The sequence below is a fragment of the Tenrec ecaudatus genome, chromosome 10 (genome assembly GCF_050624435.1).
Source record: "Tenrec ecaudatus isolate mTenEca1 chromosome 10, mTenEca1.hap1, whole genome shotgun sequence".
Taxonomy (NCBI): domain Eukaryota; kingdom Metazoa; phylum Chordata; class Mammalia; order Afrosoricida; family Tenrecidae; genus Tenrec; species Tenrec ecaudatus.
The window spans coordinates 123,352,131-123,374,104 of record NC_134539.1 but is presented as its reverse complement, the minus strand read 5'-3'; the positions used below and the strand labels follow the sequence as shown (position 1 = coordinate 123,374,104).

General features: G+C 39.8%; 2 protein-coding genes across 6 annotated transcripts in view; both read right to left on the bottom strand.

Annotated features, from left to right (window-relative positions):
- Positions 1–21,974, bottom strand: part of TRIM37 (tripartite motif containing 37) — a 122,862-nt gene that overhangs the window by 93,248 nt on the left and 7,640 nt on the right. For all 5 annotated transcript variants that reach the window (XM_075561521.1, XM_075561519.1, XM_075561518.1 and 2 more), the window contains exons 3-5: positions 16,743–16,783; positions 14,779–14,895; positions 10,553–10,640 (exon numbers count right to left, since the gene is read on the bottom strand). In XM_075561521.1, coding sequence (XP_075417636.1) covers positions 10,553–10,640; positions 14,779–14,895; positions 16,743–16,783 — 246 coding nt within the window. The remainder of the gene's footprint in view (positions 1–10,552; positions 10,641–14,778; positions 14,896–16,742; positions 16,784–21,974) is intronic.
- LOC142458245 (small ribosomal subunit protein eS27) lies at positions 16,270–16,626 on the bottom strand. Its single transcript, XM_075559278.1, has one exon. The coding sequence runs from the start codon at positions 16,591–16,593 to the stop codon at positions 16,339–16,341; it is 255 nt and encodes an 84-aa protein (XP_075415393.1). The 5' UTR covers positions 16,594–16,626; the 3' UTR covers positions 16,270–16,338.

Here is a 21,974-nt window from a genome sequence, read left to right as displayed (position 1 = left end):
TCAATTATATCTTCCCTGCCCTAACTCCCTCTCTCAAATAGTCTTTAGTATCTGATTGGAGCTTAACTCAGTCTTATAGTTAGATTTATAGTCATTCACTCCAACACAATTAAGTGTAGAATTATTTCTTTTTGTTTTAAGAATTAGTTTCTTGATATGTTTTTTTTTTTTTTCAGTTTTTAGCACAGCTGAATGCATTCATAACACATGTAAGAAAAAGACCCAGGGCACCTAATTAGCAGAAGCAATGAATGCCATTTCTCATGACACACTATAGATAGGAAGCACATAAAAATTCACCTTCCAAATCTAGGTGTGTTCACAGAAAACATTTTTAGAGTTACTATCCTAAAAACAGTTTTGTATTCTATGTCAATACTAATATTAGTAATGCTCTTGATTTGCAATTAAAAATTATACACTTTCTATTTTAAAACAACTTTTGAAAAATTTACTTTTTAAATAATTGGGGGCTTGTACAACTCTTATCACAATCCATACACCCAACCACTGTGTCAAACACATTTGCACATTTGTTGGCATCATCATTCTCAAAACATTTACTTTCTACTTGAGTCCTTGGTTAACCGCTGATTTTTCCTTTCCCTCCCCGCCCTCCCTCTCACGAACCCTTGATAATTTATAAATTATTATTATTTTGTCATGCCTTACACTGTCCAACATCTCCCTACACCCACTTTTCTGTTGTCCATCCCCCAGGGAGGGGGTTATGTGTAAATCCTTGTAATCGGTTCCCACTTTCTCCCCAACCTGTCGGTATCGCCACTCGCACCACTGGTCCTGAGGGGTTCATGTGTCCTGGATTCCAGTTCCTATCCACTTCATCTGTCCTGTGTTTCCAGTTCCTATCTGTACCAGTGTACATCCTCTGATCTAGCCAGATTTGTAAGGTAGAATTGGGATCATGATAGTGGGGGTGAGAAAGCATTAAAGAACTAGAAAAAAGTTTCATGTTTCACTGTTGCTACACTGCACCATGATTGGTTCGTCTCCTCCCCACGACCCTTCTGTAAAGGGATATCTATCCAGTTTCCTACAGATGGGCTATGGGACTTCACTCCGCACTCCGCCTCATTCAAAATGATAATTATTTTTTCTTTTTGATGCCTGATACCTGATCCCTTCGACAACTTGTGATCACACAGGCTGGTGTGTTTCCTCTATGTGGGTTTTGTTGCTTCTGAACTAGATGGCCACTTGTTTATCTTCAAGCCTTTAAGACACCAGACACTGTATCTTTGATAGCCAGGCACCATCAGGTTTTTTCACATTTGCTAAAGCACCTGCTTTATCTTCAGTGAGCGTGTCCAAGAAGGTTAGCATCATGGAATGCCAGTTTAATAGAACAAAGTGTTCTTGCATTGAGGGAATACTTGAATGCAGGCCCAATGTAGAAGGACCAATTCTAATGGATACCCAGCAACCTAAAAGCCTACCAACTTCTGCCCCCACTATGGCTTACTTTCCCACCAAGAATCTGTTGGTTATTCTCAAACCTATTTATGTCAATTGTACTTATTACTATAAGCATGCAATCTACTCAAACATTAAATGATGCACCATAGCTATAAAGTAAAAAAACTATTTCTTAGACAAAGTAACTTGAAAGTCTTTGGAGTTCAAAAAGGTTCAACTACTTTTATGAAATTGCCGTTAAAAAAACTCGGGGTTTTTTTTAATAGTATAAATTGTAGCTTTATTTTCTGCTTCAAACTGCAGACTGGGTTGTTCTTATGAGCATGGGAAAGGGAGCTTGAATATTTTTTCTTTTCATTTTTTAAAAAAATACTCTTATTGGGGGATCTAACATCTGTTATCACAAGTTCAGTTTTTTTTAAGTTCAACTTTATATTGTGTAACAAGTGTCTAATTCCTGCTCCACTTTAATGAATTCAAAATTAAAACTTGCAACTAGTATACAAATCAACTGATCCTCAAAGAAAATACTGTGATACTGCAACAAGCGTTTACAAATGGATCCATATTTTACAGGTTTGGGATTAAGATGAAAATAACTTTATAGGGGAGACTTCAGGAAAGATGGTGACTGAGTAACACAAACCAAAGGGATTCCACAGAAATCAGGCTAGGAGAGGTTACTTAGAGGAAAACTCAACAATGCTGGATTGCTGGAGGAGCATGATAAAGATAAGTAGGCACAAATCCACAAGGTGTTCAGGGGCTGGGGAATTTTGGCTTACCACAGTGGAGGCCGGCTAGGGCTTGACCTTAGCCCCGCCACTGTCTTGGCTGGAGCTGGGGCCATTTGGTGCCACTGCACGGGCTTTATCTGAACACAGCCACAGCTTGTGGCCACTGCCTCCTCCGGACAGGGTTAAACCCTTGCAGCACCACTGGCAGTGATGGGGCTCAGCTATATTGTTACTTTTGTTACCCTCTCTTCTTCTATCCCCCCACAGTCTCGGTGGGCTTAGTTTTTTATTTTTTTTCTCCTCTTTGTCTCTTCCCAGTTCTTAAACACTCCACTGGCGACCTTCAGACCACTCTCCTTAGCCTAGGGCATTTATGTCTGCCCCTCACCCAATAAGGTGAGCTCCAACATGTGCAGCATAGCCCGAAGCTGGGGAAAGTCCATACCAGGGAATTCCTGCCTGTGTGCCTGGGGGAGGCCCCTATTTTTCCTCTATTGTACCACATGACTGAGGGAACTTCCTCCCACCAACCTTAGTGCTTCACACAACCTAAGGCAGCTCGGCCAACACTCAATAACATTCCAAGCTGCTGAAGTTTGGAACCTCTGTCCAATCTCTGCAGTGATCTACCTGGCCAGGGCAATTCCGCCCACCATTCGCTGTGTTCTAAACCAGAGCAGGCAAGCCAACAGCCTTGGGTACTCCACTGAGAGGGAAGCCACAGGAGGATAAAGTGGTAGGTTAATTCCATAGTGAAATTAGCTGCAGGCAGTTCAAAGAAGCATTCCTCTGAGTCTCCCAAAGAGAGCCAGTGCTCTTCAACAACCTGGAAAATGGCACTTAGCTCCCCTAAAACAACACAACTCAAACAGCCCTCAGCCCCAATGACCTCAACAAAAAAACAGGAGAATGAAAGGGCAATGGCAGAAGATGTCCTGAACCTAACAACGTGCATAGAAGAAACAAACACTGAACTGTCACAGAAATTTTCAGAATGCTGCTTGGAGTCACACAGGATGAGGGAAACAATACAGAAAAAGGATTAAATGATAGAGGAGATAAAGGCCATACACCAAAAGGTAATGCAAGAGCTTAGGAAGCAGATAACAAAAACCAGCAGTAGCCTCACAGACCTTGAGAATAGACTGGAGGAAGCAGACAACCACATCAGTGACTTGGGAGGACAGCCAAGCAGACTTTAACAAATGCAAACAAAAATCTAATAAGATCATCTGAGAAGCTGAAGAAAACCTAAGAGTTATGTCTGATGTTATGAAGAGGAACATTAGAATTATTGGATTACCTGAGAAAGACACATAAAGTAGTCATCTGCAACAATAGTAAAAGAATTCTTGGAGGAAAACTTCCCCAGGTTAATGAATGAAAACCAGGCAATCATTCAGGAGGCTGAAAGAACACCAGCTAGACTGAATTCCAAGAAGTCACCAAGGCACATAATAGTTAAATTATTCAACTTTGAGGAAAAGGAGAAAATCATGAGCAGCTAGGGAAAAACAACCAATCACATATAAAAGTTCCCAAATAAGAACATGCTCAGACGTATCAGCAGAAACTATGAAGAGGAGAGGGTGGAGTAACATATTCCAAAAATTAAAGGAAAACAACGCAACCCCAAGAATACACTACCCAGCCAAATTATCAATCAAAATAGATGGAGAAGAGTCTTCCCAGACAAGGAATAACTCAAAGAATATGTTAGAAGAAGCCCAGCCCTACAAAAGATCCTTGCTGACTCAGTATGGGCAGAAGAACAACACTTACCAAGCATAAATAAGAGACCGCCACATAGAACAACCTCACCCAGCGGGCAACAAAGAGGAAAAAAAAACACAAGACTAGCATTGGCTTAAGGATGGAAAGAAGTCGAGAATGATATACACATACACATGCACAACACACTAATAAGAAAGGAAAGTAGGAAAACATCCAACACAAAGGTCTAAAAAGACATCACAGAATCTGCAGATGGAGATAATAACCCTGAATATCAATGGCCTGAATTCAGGCATTGAAAGACTGAGGTTATCACACCAGCTTAGTAAACAAAACCCATCAATCTGCAGCCTAAAGAAGACACATCTCAAGGAAACAGACAAAAATAGGCTGAGAATCAAAGACTGGAGAAAGGTGTACCAAGCAAACAGCAATTCAAAAAAACAGGACTGAAATCCGAATTTTGGATAAGACAGACCTCAAAGTGCAAACCATAAAAAGAGATAAGGAGGGACACCATATAATACTCACTGGAACGGTAGACAAAGAACCATTAAGCATTGTAAACATACATTTCCCGAATGAGAGACCCATTCAATAGGTCAAGCAAACACTTCAAAAGATGAAAAAACAACAAAATAAAAAAAAAAGATGAAAAAAGAAATCACAACCTCAACAATTATACTGGGTGATTTCAATACACCACTCTCTGAGGAAGATACATCACAGGGAAAGAAACTCAACAGGAAGGCTAGAGATCTAAATACAATTAGACAATTTCACCTGACAGATATTTGCAGAACTTTTCATCCAAATACAAACAAACAAACAAACATTCTTTTCAAGCCCGCATAGCATACTCAAAGATGCACCACATGCTGGAGCATAAGGAGCATCTACATAAATTTAAGCACACTGATATCATACAGACCTCTTTTTCTGACCACTGAGCCATAAGGCTGGAAATCAACAAAATAAAGACGAAGAAAACAAGAGTAAACAATTGGAGAATGAATAACTCTAGATTGCAAAAGGACTCCATACTGGAACAGATGAGATGCATTTAGAAACTTTCTAGAAACCAAGGACAATGAGAACACAATGTACAAAAACTCATGGGACACAGCAAAGGCAGTTATCAGAGAAAGTTTCACAGCAACACATGCACACCTGAGAAACAGGGACTCATGATTGGTATGCTGGCACCAAATTCACAACAACTACGGCAGAGTCAACAAGACACTCCCAATAATAGCAAAAGAAAAGAAATAATAAAAATCAGAGCTGAGTTTCAGGACAGGGAAAATAAGAAAACTATGGAAAAAATGCCACTAAAAGTTGGTTCTTTGAAAAGATAAACAGAATCGACAGACTGCTGGAAAACCTAAGCAAAGATAGGAGGGAACACATTTCAATAGCAAGAAATGGGGGGTGAAAGAGAGGACATTACAACAGATGCAAAAGAAATCAAAAGGAAAATTACACAGTACTACGAAAGATTGTATTCCAATGAATTAAGCAACAAATTCTTGGAAAAACAGTCCCTCCTTAGACTGTCCCCAAAGGACGTCAAAAATCTCAACAGACCCATAGCAATAGAAGAAATAGACATGGTTATCAAGGGATTACGAACCAAAAATCCCCTGGACGAGATGGATTCACAGGAGAATTCTACCTAGAATTTAGGGAAGAATTAACACCAATCCTACACAAACTCTTCCAGAACATAGAAAAAGACGACAAACTCTATGAACCTAGAATAACTCTGATACCAAAACCGGGCAAGGATACCATAAGAATCGAGAACTACAGACCAATATCCCTAATGAACATCGATGCAAAAATCCTTAACAAAACACTGGCCAATAGAATACAAAAGTATATAAAACAAATAATTCACCATGACCAAGTGGGATGTATACCAGAGATGCAGCAATGGTTCAACATACAAAAGACTAACACAACCCCACTAAAGAAGGGGACCGGACAAGGATGCCTCTTGTCCCCACTCTCATTTAATATTGTGCTGGAGGTTTTAGCAGCTGGATGTTTTAGCTAACGGCATAAGGCAAAGAAAAGACATCAAAGGTATTCGTCTGGAGAAGGAAGAAGTTAAACTATCGTTATTTGCAGATGATGTGGTTTTATATATAGAAAATCCCAAAAGCCCCACAAGGGGAGTACTGGAAGCAATAGAGGAGTTTGGCAGGATACAAGATCAACAAACAAGTCCATCGGACTGTGATACACATGGGATAAGACCACAGAAGAGGAGATCAAAAAGGTGGAACCCTTCACAGCAGCCAAGGACAAATTGAAATATCTAGGGATATTCCTGACTAAAAGAACAAAAGATCTAAAAGGGGGAAACTACAGAACACTATTACAAGAAACCAAGAGCGACCTCAACAAATGAAGAATATCCCAAGCTTATGGATTAGAAGACTCAATATAATCAAGATGTCAGTTCTGCCCAAGGCACTATATTAGTTGAATGCAATCCCAATACATTCAAAAGAAATGGGAAAACTGATAACCAACTTCATATGAACAGAGAAGCCCAGAATTAGCAGAGAACTTCTCAAGAAGGAGGACACTGTGGGAGGGCTTACTTTACCTGACGTTAGCACATAGTATACATCCACAGTGTCAAAACCTCATGGTACTGGCACAATGACAGATACTCAGACCACTGGAAAAGAACTGAAGACCCAGAAATGAAAGCATCAGCACACAGACAGCTGATCTTTGATAAGGGCCCCAAAAATATCCCATGGGAAACAAAGGCCCTCTTTAACAGTAGTGCTGGAAAAAAATGGTTATTTACCTGCAGAAAAATGAAGCAGATCCTTATCTCACTCCATGCACAAGGTGGATCACAGATCTTAAAGTTAAACCCCAAACTATTAGGGCCATCAATGAGGAAATTGGGACCAACTTGAGAACTTTAGCACAGGGAATACACGGTCTATCAGAAATAGGGAAGGACACAAACACAGAGGAGGTACAAATTGACAAATGGGACATACCGAAGATAAAGCACCCGTGTACATCCAAAGAATTCACCAAGAGTAGTAAGAGAGTCCAAAGACTGGGAAAACATCTGTAGCAATGACAAATCAGACAAAGGCCTTATTACTAAAATCTACAATACTCTGCTAGCATCCAAAACGAAAAAACTAATTGCCCACTGAGGAGGTGGGCAAAGGACTTGAACAGAAGTTTCACAGGGGCAGAGATCCGAATGGCCAACAAACATGAGGAAATGTTCCCGATCTTTAGGCCTAAGAGAAATGCAAATTAAAACAACAACAAGCTACCACCTGACCCCCTCAAAGACAGCCAATTCAACAAATCAGAAAGCAACAAGTGTTGGAGGGGCTGTGGGGAGACAGGAACACGTATCCACTGCTGGTGGACTTGTAAGTATGCACAGCCACTATGAAAACCGATCTGGCGATACCTAAGACAGATGGAAATCAAGCTACCATACAAACCAGCAATCTCCCTACTGGGCATGTACCCAGAAGAGGCAAGAAACAAACCATATCCAGACATCTGTGCTCCAATGTCCATTGCGGCACATTTCACAACTGCAAGGAGTTGGAAACAACCCAAATTTCCAATAACTGACGAGTGGATTAAAAAGCTGTGGTACATACATACAATGGAGTACTACGCATTGCTTAAAAGCAGTGATGAACGTATGAAGCACATTACTGCATGGGAAGAACTGGAGGAAATCATGATAAGCAAAGTAAGCCAAGCAAAAAGGGGCAAGAACAACACGAATCCGCTGAGGAAAGCTTTAAGAAAACAAATGCAAAAGGGGCATAGGGAAAAAGCTGCTGTATACAAACGTTCCTGGGGTGAGGACGAGATAGCATGGCAGGGGCCAGACCAAATCCAGGGATACATACGGTAGACAACTAAAAAGGAGAGGGGAAAAGGAAGAAAAGAAATGGGTGTCAGGGGCACAGGGCACTAACCCACCCAAATGGAAGGTAGTATTTATCTCCACAGGGAAAGAAGGACCAGACTTCAACCCAGTGCTCCAAGATGTGAATCCAACATGCCAGCATGATTAAGGAACAAGTGGAGAGGTCTGAGGGGCCGGCCCCAATCCCAACTACGTGGACACCTGCCCCTTGGCCCAGAAGAATTTATTTCAAAGGACAGCTTTAAAACTACAGCTCCGGGAAAAGGACAGGTCTGTCTGATCAGAGCACACCGGAGTAAATGAAGGGGTAGGAAAAGAGTGGAACACATCCTGGCCGAACAACCCGAGGACGATATTCCCATTCAGAGCAGCCAATCCAGAGATCACATGGCTGGCCCCACTATGAGACTCGACATCTCTCACTGACCCATAGCCTTACAGGGGACAACACTGGAGACACAGTGTGGGAATTCCGCCCAATCGGATCCCACCACATGAAGGTAAAACACTAAGGGTATGCAACAGAACAGCAAGGGGAACAGAACAACGAAGTCCCCAGGGAACACCAAAAATAGACTTTGGGGCCAAGGCTTGGCACCCCAACAGACTCAACTGGAAAACACTCCTAAAGGCAAACAAACAGTCCTTGAACTAACTACAAGTTTTTCTTTCTTGTAGCTGTGTTTTGTTTTTTTCTCATTGGCTTGTTGTTTTCTTTTGTTGCTTGGTTCTGCTCTGTCTTGTTTTTATGCATGTTATCTCCGCAGGTCTGTCTAAAATAAGCTGGAAGAATAATCTGGAGGAGAAAACAATGGGTCCCGGCAATTCCATTCAAGGGTGATATGGAAGAGGTGGAAGTAGGGGGAAAGGAAGTGGTATTAACAAACCCAGGGGCAAGGGAACAAGTGATCCAAATCGGTAGTGAAGAGGGTGTAGGAGGCCTGGTAGGGCGTGACCAAGTGTAATATAACCTAAAGGAATTACTGAAACCCAAATGAAGGTTGAACATAATAGTGGGACAAGAGGAAGGTAAAATAGAGGAAAGAACTAGGAGGCAAAGGGCATTTGTAGAGATATAAAGGCATGCAAATATACTTATATATGAGGATGTGGAAATAGATCTATGTGCATATATGTACAGGTTTAGTATTAAGGCAGCAGATGGACATTGGGCATCCACTCAAGTACTCCCTCAATGCAAGAATACTTTGTTCTATTAAACTAGCATTCCACGATGCTCGCCTTCCTGACATGATTGCTGAAGACAAAGCAGGTGAATAAGCAAATGTGAAGAAACTGATGGTGCCTGGCTATCAATAGATATAGCATCTGGGTCTTAAAGGCTTGAAGGTAAACAAGCGGCCATCTAGCTCAGAAGCAACAAAACCCACATGGAAGAAGCACACCAGCTTGTGAGATCATGAGGTGTCGAAAGGATCAGGTATCAGGCATCATCAGAACCAAAAATCATATCATTGTGAATGAGGGGGAGTGTGGAGTGGAGACCCAAAGCCCATCTGTAGGCAATTTGACATCCCCTTAAGAAGGTTTGCGGGAGGAAAAGAGCCAGTCAGGGTGCAGTGTAGCAATGATGAAACGACAACTTTCCTCTAGTTCCTGAATGCTTCCTCCCCTACCCACCCTCCACTATCATGATCCCAATTCTACCTTACAAATCTAGCTAGACCAGAGGATGTACACCGGTACAGATAGGAACTGGAAACAGGGAATCCAGGGCGGATGATCCCTTCAGGACCATTGGTGAGGGTGGCAATGCCAGGAGGGTGGAGTTGAGAGGGGGAACCGCTTACAAAGATGTACATATAACCACTTCCCTGGGGGATGGACAACAGGAAAGTGGGTCAAGGGAGACGTCTGACAGTTTATGACAAAATAATAATTTATAAATTATCAAGGGTTCAAGAGGGAGGGAGGAGCGGGGAGGGAGGGGATGCCAGAGGCTTACGAGAACAGAAAAGGCTTTGAGAATGATGAGGGCAATGAATGTGCAAATATGCTTTATACAACTGATGTATGTATGGATTGTGATGAGTTGTATGTGCCCCTAATAAAATAATTTTAAAAAATAATTTTGTAAGTATTTTTATATAAGGGATGAACAACCTACCCCAACCTCTTCCCAAAGAGAATCTCAAGGAATAACAGAAGGCATGATACCTTTAATATAAAGCATCTAAAATCACATATTAAATTTTTATTTCACAGAGCAAGATAAGTTATTCTATATCCTATATAAATTTTTTAAAGATTTCATCAAGATAATCTCCAAACCCTAAACCAGAATTCATTCCCAGTCTTCTTTAAACCAAACAACAGTTCACTTGTGAAATAAACTTTATTTGTGAAAAATTCCTCGGTGTTGAGTATGGTGCTCTTTGTAGATCTAGTTATATGAGATTAAATTGACAAGTGCAACTGAAACAATAACATAGGAAACAAAGGGGGCGGTGAGTTCATGCAATTGGGGAGGAACAATTCAGAAAAGGAGGGTGAGAATGAAAGAATATAATCCGCGTCACTGAACTGTATCTGTACCTGTAGAAATTGCAGTGCGTATTTCCAACAACAAAAATAAAATCATATACATATGTATATGAACATGTATGTACACACATAGATATTTCCAAGGCTCTAATCTACAACTAAAAAAAAACAAAAAACATGCTGAATTTGTTCTGCTCACCATTCCTCCCCAAAGTGCACACTGATGGCAGATACACTTCTTACAGGTCCAGCAAAACACACTAAGTTTTTCATGGTGGTTTTCACATCTGTATATTATGGAAAAGAAGAAAGTAGTTATAAATCAACTAGATTAAAATTGGAACATAAATTCCTAAGTTTGGGCAAACAGGTTAGTTAATTTAAATAAGCATGCTTCAGGAAAGAGCCCTGGTGTCTTGGTAATAACACAATGGGCTGCTAAATGCAAGGCCAGCAGTTGGTAACCACCAGCCACTCCATGGAGGAAAGACAAGTCTTTCTGTCCTCTTAAAGAGTTCAGTCTCAGAAACTCAGAGGGGCAGTTCTACCTTGTCCTACAGGGTTACTGTGAGTACGCATCAACTGATGATGAGTTTGTCTCAAGAAGCATATAATTGAACAATTTATTCTGAATCTGTGAATTAAGCTAAAGAATCACAGGAAGACAAATTTTCTTTAAAATATAATTTTCTTTCATCTATAAACAATCACATGTAAAATACAGACTACTTTCTTAACAAAACAAGGCATTATTTATAAATAACTACAGCATCATTACAGATAATAAATTTTGCCCTATTACATATTGGATGTTTTAATTATCAATTATGAGTCTATATCTACATGAGCATGTGTGCATGCACAATTCCTTCACCTACAGGTGATCACTACTCAACACCATTGAGTCGATGCTGACTCATTGCGATCATATGGAGGATAGGGCTGAACTGCCCCCTCTGAATTCCCAAGACTGTAAAACTTCACAGGAGTAAAAGCCTTCTCTTTTTTCCCCGCTACATGACTACTTCTAACAATAATCAAGACAGATGTGATTAATATTAGCTCCAAGGGAAAATAAGAAATTTTTAAAAATTAAATTTCTTGTTTATAAAGCATAGTTGCTTTTGAATAAAAAAGCATTTCACTGATGAGCAATTAGCTTTAAGAAAATGCCCAAAAAGGTCTACATTTTGTATATCTCATGGGACCTGTAGTCTTAATATAAAATCACAAAGTAATGTTATTTTAAAAACCTAGCTTAACTAGCATGATCTTCAAACTACCAAATTTAAAATGCACCGTATAGACTCGTGTATAAGCTGAGTGTTTCAGCACTTCAATGCAGTTTTTGTGGTAAAATTAGGTGCCTCGGTTGACATTTGAGTTGGCTTACACTAAGTATATACGGTAGCTCTTACAATATCAAAAATTTACTAGATACTTCTCGTTTCTTTAGCAGAACCAGCTGCAGATAGATGGATGGATGGATGGATGGATGACATTTGAGGGACCAAGAAGAGATCAGCACATTAGCAAACCCAGCCTTTTCCCATGCTTTCAGGAAAGGCTCCAGTAGAAATCCAAATTCATTACTGGCAAGTTGATTCCGATTCATCTCAATCCTACAGGACATAGCAGGATTGCAAGATAGAGTGGCCAAGGCTGTAAATCTTTACCCAAACAGAATGCCTTCCCTTTCTCCCACAGAACAGTTGGTGTGTTTGTACAGCGGGTCTTTCACTTAGCAACCCAATGGGCACCCCACTGTGCCACTATGGTAGTGACATAATCTGGTGTCATGTGAGGATTCAGTGTAGGGTAGAGTCTAGTCTGTCAATCGGAATACAGCCAATGAGGCCTCTGTGTGGACATGGCTTTCTCTAGAGGATTCCAGGAACTTCGGTAATTCCTCCCTGAAGGTGGGAGACACTCTCTCTCTGCTCACTCATTTGTGAGACAATTCTGAGAAGTCACATGAAGCTACCCTGAGGTAGTCAGAGAACTACATGGAGACCCCTGCCAGTACTGAGATGCTTACAATGCCGATGGATCCACAAGACTTCCCACCCACTGGCCTGTGATCTTCCTGCACTTGGTGTCGTGTGTATGCAGAGGACTTTACTGACTGGTATCGGATAAATGGGCTAATATCGGACTTATTGACTTGATCTGGACTGTTCTGGGATGCTTTCTCAATATTCAATTCTTTTGTATATAAAGTTCTTTCTTATATACATGTGAGTGTCTATGGAATGGTTTCTCTAGTCTACCCAGACTGACAAAGCCACCAAGGCTCTCATAAAAGAAGCCAATCAATCAATCAAGAATAAGAAGAAACTGTCCAAATAGTAATAACCCTCCAACCTCAGAGGAATTGAAAATGTCTTAAATGGGAGTGCAAAGGACAGAAACAACTGGAGGCAGAGAGTATGTATAGAGGTCTAAATACAGGCATGTAAACATGTAAATATATTTATATAGGTTAGTGGGAAAAGAGATCTATGTGCATATATTTATAGCTTTAGTATTAAGGCAGCAGATGGACATTAGACCTCCACTCAAGTACTTACTCAATGCAACACTTTGTTCTATTAAATTGGCATTCCATGATGCACACCTTCCTGACAAGATCACTGAAGACAAATGTGTGCATAAGCAAATGTGGTGAAGAAAGCTGATGGTGTCCAGCTATCAAAAGATATAGTATCTGGGGTCTTAAAGGCTTGAAGAAAAACAAGTGGCCATCTAGCTCAGAAGCAACAAAACCCACCTGGAAGAAGCACCACCAGCCTTTGTGACCACGAGGTGTCAAAGGGATCAGGTTATCAGGCATCAAAGAACAAAAAATCTTATCATTGTAAATGAGGGTGAGTGGAGAGTGGAGACCCAAAGCTCATCTGTAGGAAACTGGACATCCCCTTACAGAACGGTTGCAGGGAAGATACGAGCCAGTCAGGGTGCAGGGTGGCAACAATGAAACATGCAACTTTCCTCTAGTTCTTAAAAATACTTCCTCCCCAACTATCATGATCCCAATTCTACCTTACAAATCTGGCTAGATCAGAGGATGTACACTGGTACAGATAGGAACTGGAAACACAGGGAATCCAGGATAGATGATCCTTTCAGGACCAGTGGATAAAGTGGTGATACCGGGAGGGTGGAAGGAAGGAGGGGTAGAAAGGGGGAACCAATTACAAGGATCTACATATAACCTCCTCTCTGGGGATGGACAACAGAAAAGTGGGTGAAGGGAGAGGTCAGACAGTATAAGATATGACAAAATAATAATAATTTATAAATTATTGGGGGTTCTTAAGAGAGGGGGAGCAGGGAGGAAGGGGGAAAATGAGCTGATATCAAGGGTTCGAATAGAAAGCAATTGTTTTGAGAATGATGATGGCAACAAATGTACAAGTGTGCTTGACACAATGGATGTGTGTATGGATTGTAATAAGAATTGTACAAGCCCCCAATAAAGTGATTTAAAAAAAAAGAAAGTAAATATTTAAAATAAATACTAGTATTATATACTGTACTGATAACTATTCAATAAATATATTTTACCCATTTTTTAAATTATAAAATATCTTAAGTGTTCTTTTATGCTATTATATGCAAAGAGGGAGGTATGTGAGCATTATTTTTGGTGAGACTTTACGACCCTAGCAGTACTCGGCGCCATTCAACCCAAAGAGTAAGCAGTAAAACTGACACTGGATTTTATGTCGGGCTCTGCATTACCAAACTGTATCAGTGTTTGAGTCTTTCTTGTTTCTATGAATAATGAAGGAACAAATACTCTAGATAACTTATGATGCCCATTGAAGTTCTAAAGCCTGGTTTGAACGTGCTGTAAATAGACACAAAGTTGTATGGATTCATTTCTAAGCATTTCAAGAGCCTAGAATCTCTTCCAATTCATTTTCTTATTGTCAGAGTGAAGCTTTATAATTAACCATGCTATAATTTCTTTACCTGAAAAAGTTAATTATCATTACTTTACTATCTCCAGATATGACTAAAATTCTTCAATCACGTCATTCCCTCAAGGACTCTTCTCCCACGGCAGTCTTACCAAAACCCACGTCAAACTGCTAAGCAGAAATCCTGTCTCATTTACCTTCCATGATATTTTCATACTCTAGCACATGCTAGGAGAGAGCCATTAAATGTGGAAGGGCTTCAATAAGTTTGCAGAAAAAAAATCTTATGTTTTAATTTCATTTACCCCACACTTTGTGAAGCCCCATAATAAATGCCTGCTGAATAAAGATGAAAAGAATTAACCATCTTAAACATCACACAGAAGAAACATCAAACAAATGGAATCTTTCAACATCACTCATAGGTATAAAATAACACGTGACAGGTATTTAATGGTGAAATCTACAGAGTACTTGAATGAAGACACTGAGGACATACTTGTCCTTCTCATTTTCTTCATGTTTGGTGAGACTGCAGAGCTGAAGTGTATCGAGCTGTTGTGTTACTTCTTCTGCCCAACGACAGTTTACCAGTTCTCGGAGCTGGAGGGGAGCACTAGGAGAGAAATACAGACATGTATTTGAGCTCGCAATTTGGGATTATTTTTCTAAATCAAGTACTTACCTCAAAATAAACCTTGCTATCATACTCGCACCATATTACAATTAAAATAATCCCAAGGATGCAAGCAGAAGCATACTTATAAACCTATTTTCACCACATTGTCATTTGCACCTTAGGAAAAATACTGAAAGTTTAAATTAAAGATTCAATTCCCAACTTAGTCTAAAGTACCGATTCCCAAACTTATTTGGCCTACCACACCCTTTTCAGGTTAAAAAATTACCCAGTACCTCTCTGTGATAAAATGTAGTTATCTGCTCTTGCAGTCTGCCCTCTGGGGGCAGGCACTGCCCACTTTGAGAAACACAGGACAAAATGCCATCCTGTTCAATATGGTAGCCACTCACCACATTATGAGCATTAAAATTATTATTAAATAAAAGAGAATGTCATTGCTCAATAGCCACATGACTGTGGTCACCATACTGGATGAGTAGATGGAAAACATTTCCATCATCACACAAAGTTCTATTTGCTGTCACAGACCTTAAATGATAAACGTGAACAACATACAAATAAATCAGGGCAAAAGATGTAGAAAATTACCTAAGAAAAAAACCAGCTGTTAAAAATACTAAACTGCAAAACTTGGAAGACTTTGCTTTGCTGTGATGTCCATTAGTTTTTGCATGCATATTAAAGGCAAGATATAAACGCAAGGTGTTTCCCTTGACAGAATGACCAAAAACAAAAAATACCCTCAAGCAGAGTGTCTAACACTCACAAGAATGTGAGGAGAAAGGTGCTATACAAGTGTAAGATGGTACAACCTTGTCTTTAGGCACTCTAGCCTAGCACCATTCTTTGAAGTAACCAAAAGTAGAAACAACCTCAATATGGGTGTAAATAAATCATGGTATATTCATTCATTTTTTAATGATGCATGTGTACACAATACCATCAAATCTTACACGGGCAAGTTTTGAAACATTTGTATAGTTAAAGAAAAAGAATAAATGTGTAAAGACATGCATAATAGTCTCATGCACATAAGAATGTCTGGAAGAAGAGACAGCAACCCTAACAATCTATTCTGGGAAGTAGTGATCATGAAAAGGTCAAAAGGAATATCAGACTCTGCCCCTCTACTAACTGGGCTTCTTAAACCATAATAATCTTCACTATTGTTACTTTAATTTTAAAAGGTAAGCTAAGAAGTTACAGAGTAACTTTCTCAAGGAAGGCAGGAGTGCTACCAGAGCAAGCAACACAATGCATTCTACATGGATTCTAACACCAAAAATGTCCCTCTCTTGGCAAATTCCTTGTCTTCTTCCAACTGTCTTTACGAAGAAGAGACATTTTTTTTTTTTTTTTTTTTATCCAAAATGGGTTTATTAGAATGGCTTCCCACTCATCTCGACTCCGGGCCTTTTAGTGCTGCTTCCGTCTGAAGGAGCATCCTTCTGTGAGCCTTGCTTTTCCTCCTGTAGGCTGACAGAGGACAGTAGAGCAGCCAACACACAAAACTACTGTTTGTGCGTGGCTGAAGACCGTGGTGATTTTATAGCAGCCTGGGCATTTGACATCCATGAAGTAGGAATTGGGGCTCTGCACCAGGCGCTTCTTCTTGTGTTTTCTCTTCTCCTCTTCGGGAGAGGGGTGAAGGAGATCCTTTGCGAGAGGCATGATCGCCGAGCGGTCGTCAGCGCCGGAAAGCCGAAGAAGAGACATTTTAACACATTTCAGACAGAACTTGCCTTTGTGAGTCTTGTTTGGGTTGGAATAACCCAATCACTCTCATTTTTCCAATTTACAAATCATAGCAAAACACTTACCGGCAATGAGGACACTGGGCTCTCTGCTCTGTCAGCCAGCGCTATGGAGACAGAAAATTAGATTATGTGAATTTATAATGTTATTCTTTGGTTAACACAAACTCACTGTCCCCTAAGTTGTCTACTTCATCTTTGCGGTTGCTTCTGTGAATTGATCCCCCTGAGATAGTTCTTAAAAGAAAACAATGTTAAAATCTGAGTAAGTTTAAGGTGCTATTAAACTATTTCTTAATAAGCAGATGAATTTGGTATACATATATTACAAGCATATAAATTAGAACAAAAATATGAATGACCTATGCAGCACAATATTGAGTCTCTTAAATATTAGTTTAGTACTTTTAATACGTACATACTTGATTTCCTTGAGTATAGATTTTCAAAGGAAATAACACTATTAAATCCTAGATTTTACTTACCCCTTTAACTTATTACTATGAAACAGGTTTATACCATATATATAAGGGAGGCTTCAAAAGCTCATGAAATTTTCCATTATCCTTTAATTTCATTTTCCATAATTTTTTGAAGTTATCTCATAAAAATGTGATGTTAAAACTTATGAATACCTTTCCAGGGGAAAACAACCACTTCATGATTAAAGAGTTTATGTTTTAATTATCTGACAAATATGCTCAGAGGTAAATGATCTTCACCAATATACTTCCAATCAGTTATTTCTGTTTATCCCTTCCTACATCTCTAAAGCAACACGAACTTTTTAGAGCACAAAGAGGCCAAAATTATGGAGACTTTCTAAACATATCCAAATTACTTGTGTATTTGGTATGCTGGATTGAAGGGCTTGGACAGTCTTCTGGGACAATTTAGTCAGCAGACATAAATAACAGAATATAAACTTAATAGTCTACACATCCTAGTTTGGCGAGTCCTAAATACCTGGGGTCCTAAAAAGTTGCAAGTAGCCATCTAAGAAACAACTACTGGTCTCTATTCTTCTAGAGAAAAAATGAAGAAAACTCAAGGAAGAAACTAGTCCACCAGAACCACAGGCTAGAACTAGATGGCACCCCCAATTACTACTACCTGATCATTCTGACCAGGGACACAAAAGGAGCTCTCAATTCAACTGGGCAAAAAACAAAATTCAAATTCATAATGACCAGACTTACTGGAATGAGAGACTGGGGGACCCTCGAGATTATTAACCCATGATATTCTTTTAACTTAGAACTGAAACCACTCCTGAAGGTCAACTGCCAGCAAAACAACAGACTAAATTTAAAAATATGCAATACTGCCCAAGAGTAATGTGTCCTTATCAATTAACTCGATGAGAACCAACTGCCAACATTTACCCAACACCAAAGATGTGAAAATAATGACAGGAAGTTGAATCAATGGAAATAAAACGAAAAATGGAAATCATGAGAATGTATACATAATGTAAAAAATGTAACCAGCATGAAAAGTTTATATTAAAATGTTAAATGGAAACCTAATTCACCGTGTAAAACATTCACCTGCAAAAAACAACAAAAACACACATACTCACAAACATTTTTAAAAACACACATAAATTTTTACCTGAAGTCAAATCATTAACTCAAAAATAAAATTCCCAAGGAAACCTTGAAACAAAACGCTCACTGCCATCATGTTAATTCTGACACCGCGACCCTACAGGACAAAGTAGAACTGTCCCTGTGGGTTTCCAAAGCTATACATCTTTATGAGGAAATAGACCTGTGGTTCTCAACCTTCCTCATGCCGAGACCCTTTAAGACAGTTCCTCATGTTGTGGTGACCCCCCCAACCATAAAATGAATTTCATTGCTACTTCATCACTGTCATTTTGCTACTGTTATAAATCATAACGTAAATATTTGATATGCAGGATGTATTTTCATTGTTACAAATATAAGCATAGAGAAAAAAATCACAAAAACAATATGTAATTATATATTGTGAAATATTTATTTCTAGTGGCAAATAAATGAAATTTTGTCTTGAAGCCTGGTGTAGCATGGATAACAGTCTTCAAGCTGGGTACTCCTATGTGGGCGTGTCTGCATGTGGGCGGACCCACCTGGACACAGAGGAGCGGTGCCTCGATTCTTAAGACCATCAGAAGTATGTGTTGTCCGACGGTCTAAAGCAACCTCTGTGGAAGGGTCATTCAACCCACAAAGGGGTCACGACCCACAAGTTGAGAACTGCTAGAATACTCATCTTTCTCCCACAAAGCAACTGGTGGATTCAAACTGATCTTATGGTTAGCAACCTGACAACCTCTATGACACCAGGTCTAAGGAAACCTAACAGGAAAAGCAGAATTTAGATGATAGGAAAAATGGTAGTTTACATCAATCAATCAATAAATAAATACACTCTAGAATGAAGAAAAAGCAGATGAACAGGAATTCCTGCCTTCTTCGTACTCCTAAATGTTATTTTCCTCCTGGTGTGAAAATGAGATTAAGGTCAGAAGTTTCCCCCTAGAACATTATGCCACTCACATCACTCTTCTCTTAAGGTATAGTCTCCCCCACAGAAGTTAATAACCTCAGCTGCTACCTCTCCATCTGACTCGGCAACGTTCAGCATTTGAATACTTTCCTCTATCTGCCTCGGATAGTCTTCGGTCACTTCTCTTGAGACACTCGTACTTTCCTTTAGATTTCAGGGCATATGTCACTTTTTCAGGAAGCTTTCTGACCCTGGAAACCATTTCATTTTATCTACAACTGCCATATCCGACCACAGGCTGTGCATGCCCCTCACTGTGCTCACAGTGGTCCACTTTAAGGCTATGTTGGTCTTGCCTGCCCTGCCATGAGATAGGCACCACTTCTTTTATTGCTATTACCAAATACTTTTTTTTAGGGCTCTCTCACCTCTTATCACAATCCGTAAGTTAACTCATTGGGTCAAGCACATTGGTCCACATGTTGCCATTATCACTTTCAAAGCATTTTCTTTCTACTTGAGCCCTTGATATCAGCTCATTTGCCCCCTCCCTCCTCCACTCTATAGCCCTCATGAACCCCTGATTTTAAGTTATAGATTATTTACATTTTTATACCATCCTGACACCCTTCATGCACTTTTCTGTTGTTCATCCCCATAAGAGGGGATCATTTGTTGATCCTTGTGATGACTCCCCCTTTCTCCTCCACCTTGCCCTTATTCTGATGGTAACTCTACTGTCATTGTTGGTCCTGAGGTCTATCTAACCCAGATTCCCTGTGTTGTGGGCTCTTACCTGTAGCAGTGTGCTGTTCTGGTCTAATTCGATTTGTAAGGTAGAATTGAGGTCATAATAGTGGGAGGAGGAAACATTAAAGAACTAGAGAAGAGTTGGATATGTTTCATTGATGCTATACTGCATCCTGCCTGGCTCATCTCTTCCTTGTGACCCTTTTTTAAGGGAATGCCCAATTGTCTACAGATGGGCGTTGGTTATCTATTCCACACACACACACCCCATTTACATTGGTATGATTTTGTTCTGAGTCTTAGATGCCTGATACCTGAGTCCATCGATACCTCGTGATCACACAGGCTGGTGTACTTCTTCCATGTGGGCTTTGTTGCTTCTCAGCTAGATAGCCACTCGTTTATCTTCAAGCCTTTAAGGCCCCAAATGCTTTATCTTTTAATAGCCGGGCACCATTAGCTTTCTTCACTACATTTACTATGCACCCATTTGTCTTCAGCGATTGTGTCAGGTAGGTCAGCCTCACAGAATGCCAGATTATTAGAACAAAGTGTTCTTATGTTGAGAGAGCACTTGAGTCGAGGCCCAATGTCCATCTGCTACCTTAATTCTTAACACATAGATAATATTTCCCTGTCTTATATATACATAAATTCACATATGTACATGCCTGTATTTAGACCTCTATAAATGTCCTTTGCCTCCTGGTTCTTTCCTCTATTTCTGGAACCACTCTTAAGATATCTGTAGATTTGTTGATATGAAGGGGTTTCAAAAAGTTTGTGGAAAAATGCAATTTCGTAATCCTAGCCCACAGAAAGGTCCAGAATATGTCGATAAAATCTTTCTGCCTATCCCAGACTACAGTAATCTCTTTCTGAATATTCGTGGCATTCTTAAATTGTATTCCATAATCTAATTCAGTCACACAATACAATTTAGTACTTGGGGGGAAAAATGAGTCTCCTAAGCCAAAATTAGAGGTAAGATCCAGCGATACAGTATTTGGTCAGTTATATTAAAAGAATATTTTTAAAATAATTCTTTCATACTCAATTTACAAACTGATTTCTCCCCCACATTAATGTGGAAGAAGCACATGGTTTTTTTTTATAGCATTCAGACATGAGTCTAATCCCGAAGTCTGGTGTTCACAACTGTGACACTGGACAAGTAACAGAGCTCAAGTTCCTTAAATGCAACATGAGAACCAAAATACCTCCCTGGCAAATCGCTGTGAGGGTTAGAGGACACTCGGCATAGACAAAGTACAAGATATGCATAATTACAAATACTTATAATGTGCACATTGTACATACACAAATAATATAAACTATATGTAACATCATCTAAAACTACAATGGCTAGCATTTTCTAAGTCTCACGCTCTTTTCTAAGACTTACAAGTTAGACTAATTCAACAAATAATTTGTCAGGGTTTCCTGATGAACTGCATATAAGGAAAAAAGAAACATTAAAACTGTCCCTCCAGGTTTTAGATACAAATTACTGAAAGATAAACAAACTTGGGGGGTTAAATCAAAACTTTCCTTACAGACATGTGAAATCTGAGATGCCTACTACAAAAACCCAAGTAAGCATGCTAAGTAGGTTAGTTGGGCATGTAAGTATATGGGCAGGGGAAACGGCAGGCTACAATGGTAAATTTAGGAGTTACGAGATTACAGGTAGTATTTAAAGCCATAAGACCATAGTTATTAGGGACATGTCTGATCAAAGCACAGGAACAAATGAAGGGGGAGGAAGAGAGAGTGGAGCACATGCTGGGCCACCAAGCCCTGAGGAGGATATCTCTGCTCAGAGCAGGCAATGCACAGAGGACCATAGCGCCGGCCCCACTATGAATATAACGTCCCTCACTGACCCAGTGCTACAAGGATAGTGCTACAGGGAACAAAACTGGAGACACAGTGTGGGAATTGTGCCCAATCTGACCCCACCACACCAAAGTGGAAACACTAAGGGCGTGCAACAGAACAGCAAGGAGAACAAACAGAGCAACGAAGTCCCAAGGGAATACCAAAAGTAGA

What these genes read in the sequence shown, in the direction of transcription:
- LOC142458245 (XM_075559278.1), bottom strand. Translation starts at nt 16,593, where the DNA reads ATGCCTCTCGCAAAGGATCTCCTTCACCCCTCTCCCGAAGAGGAGAAG.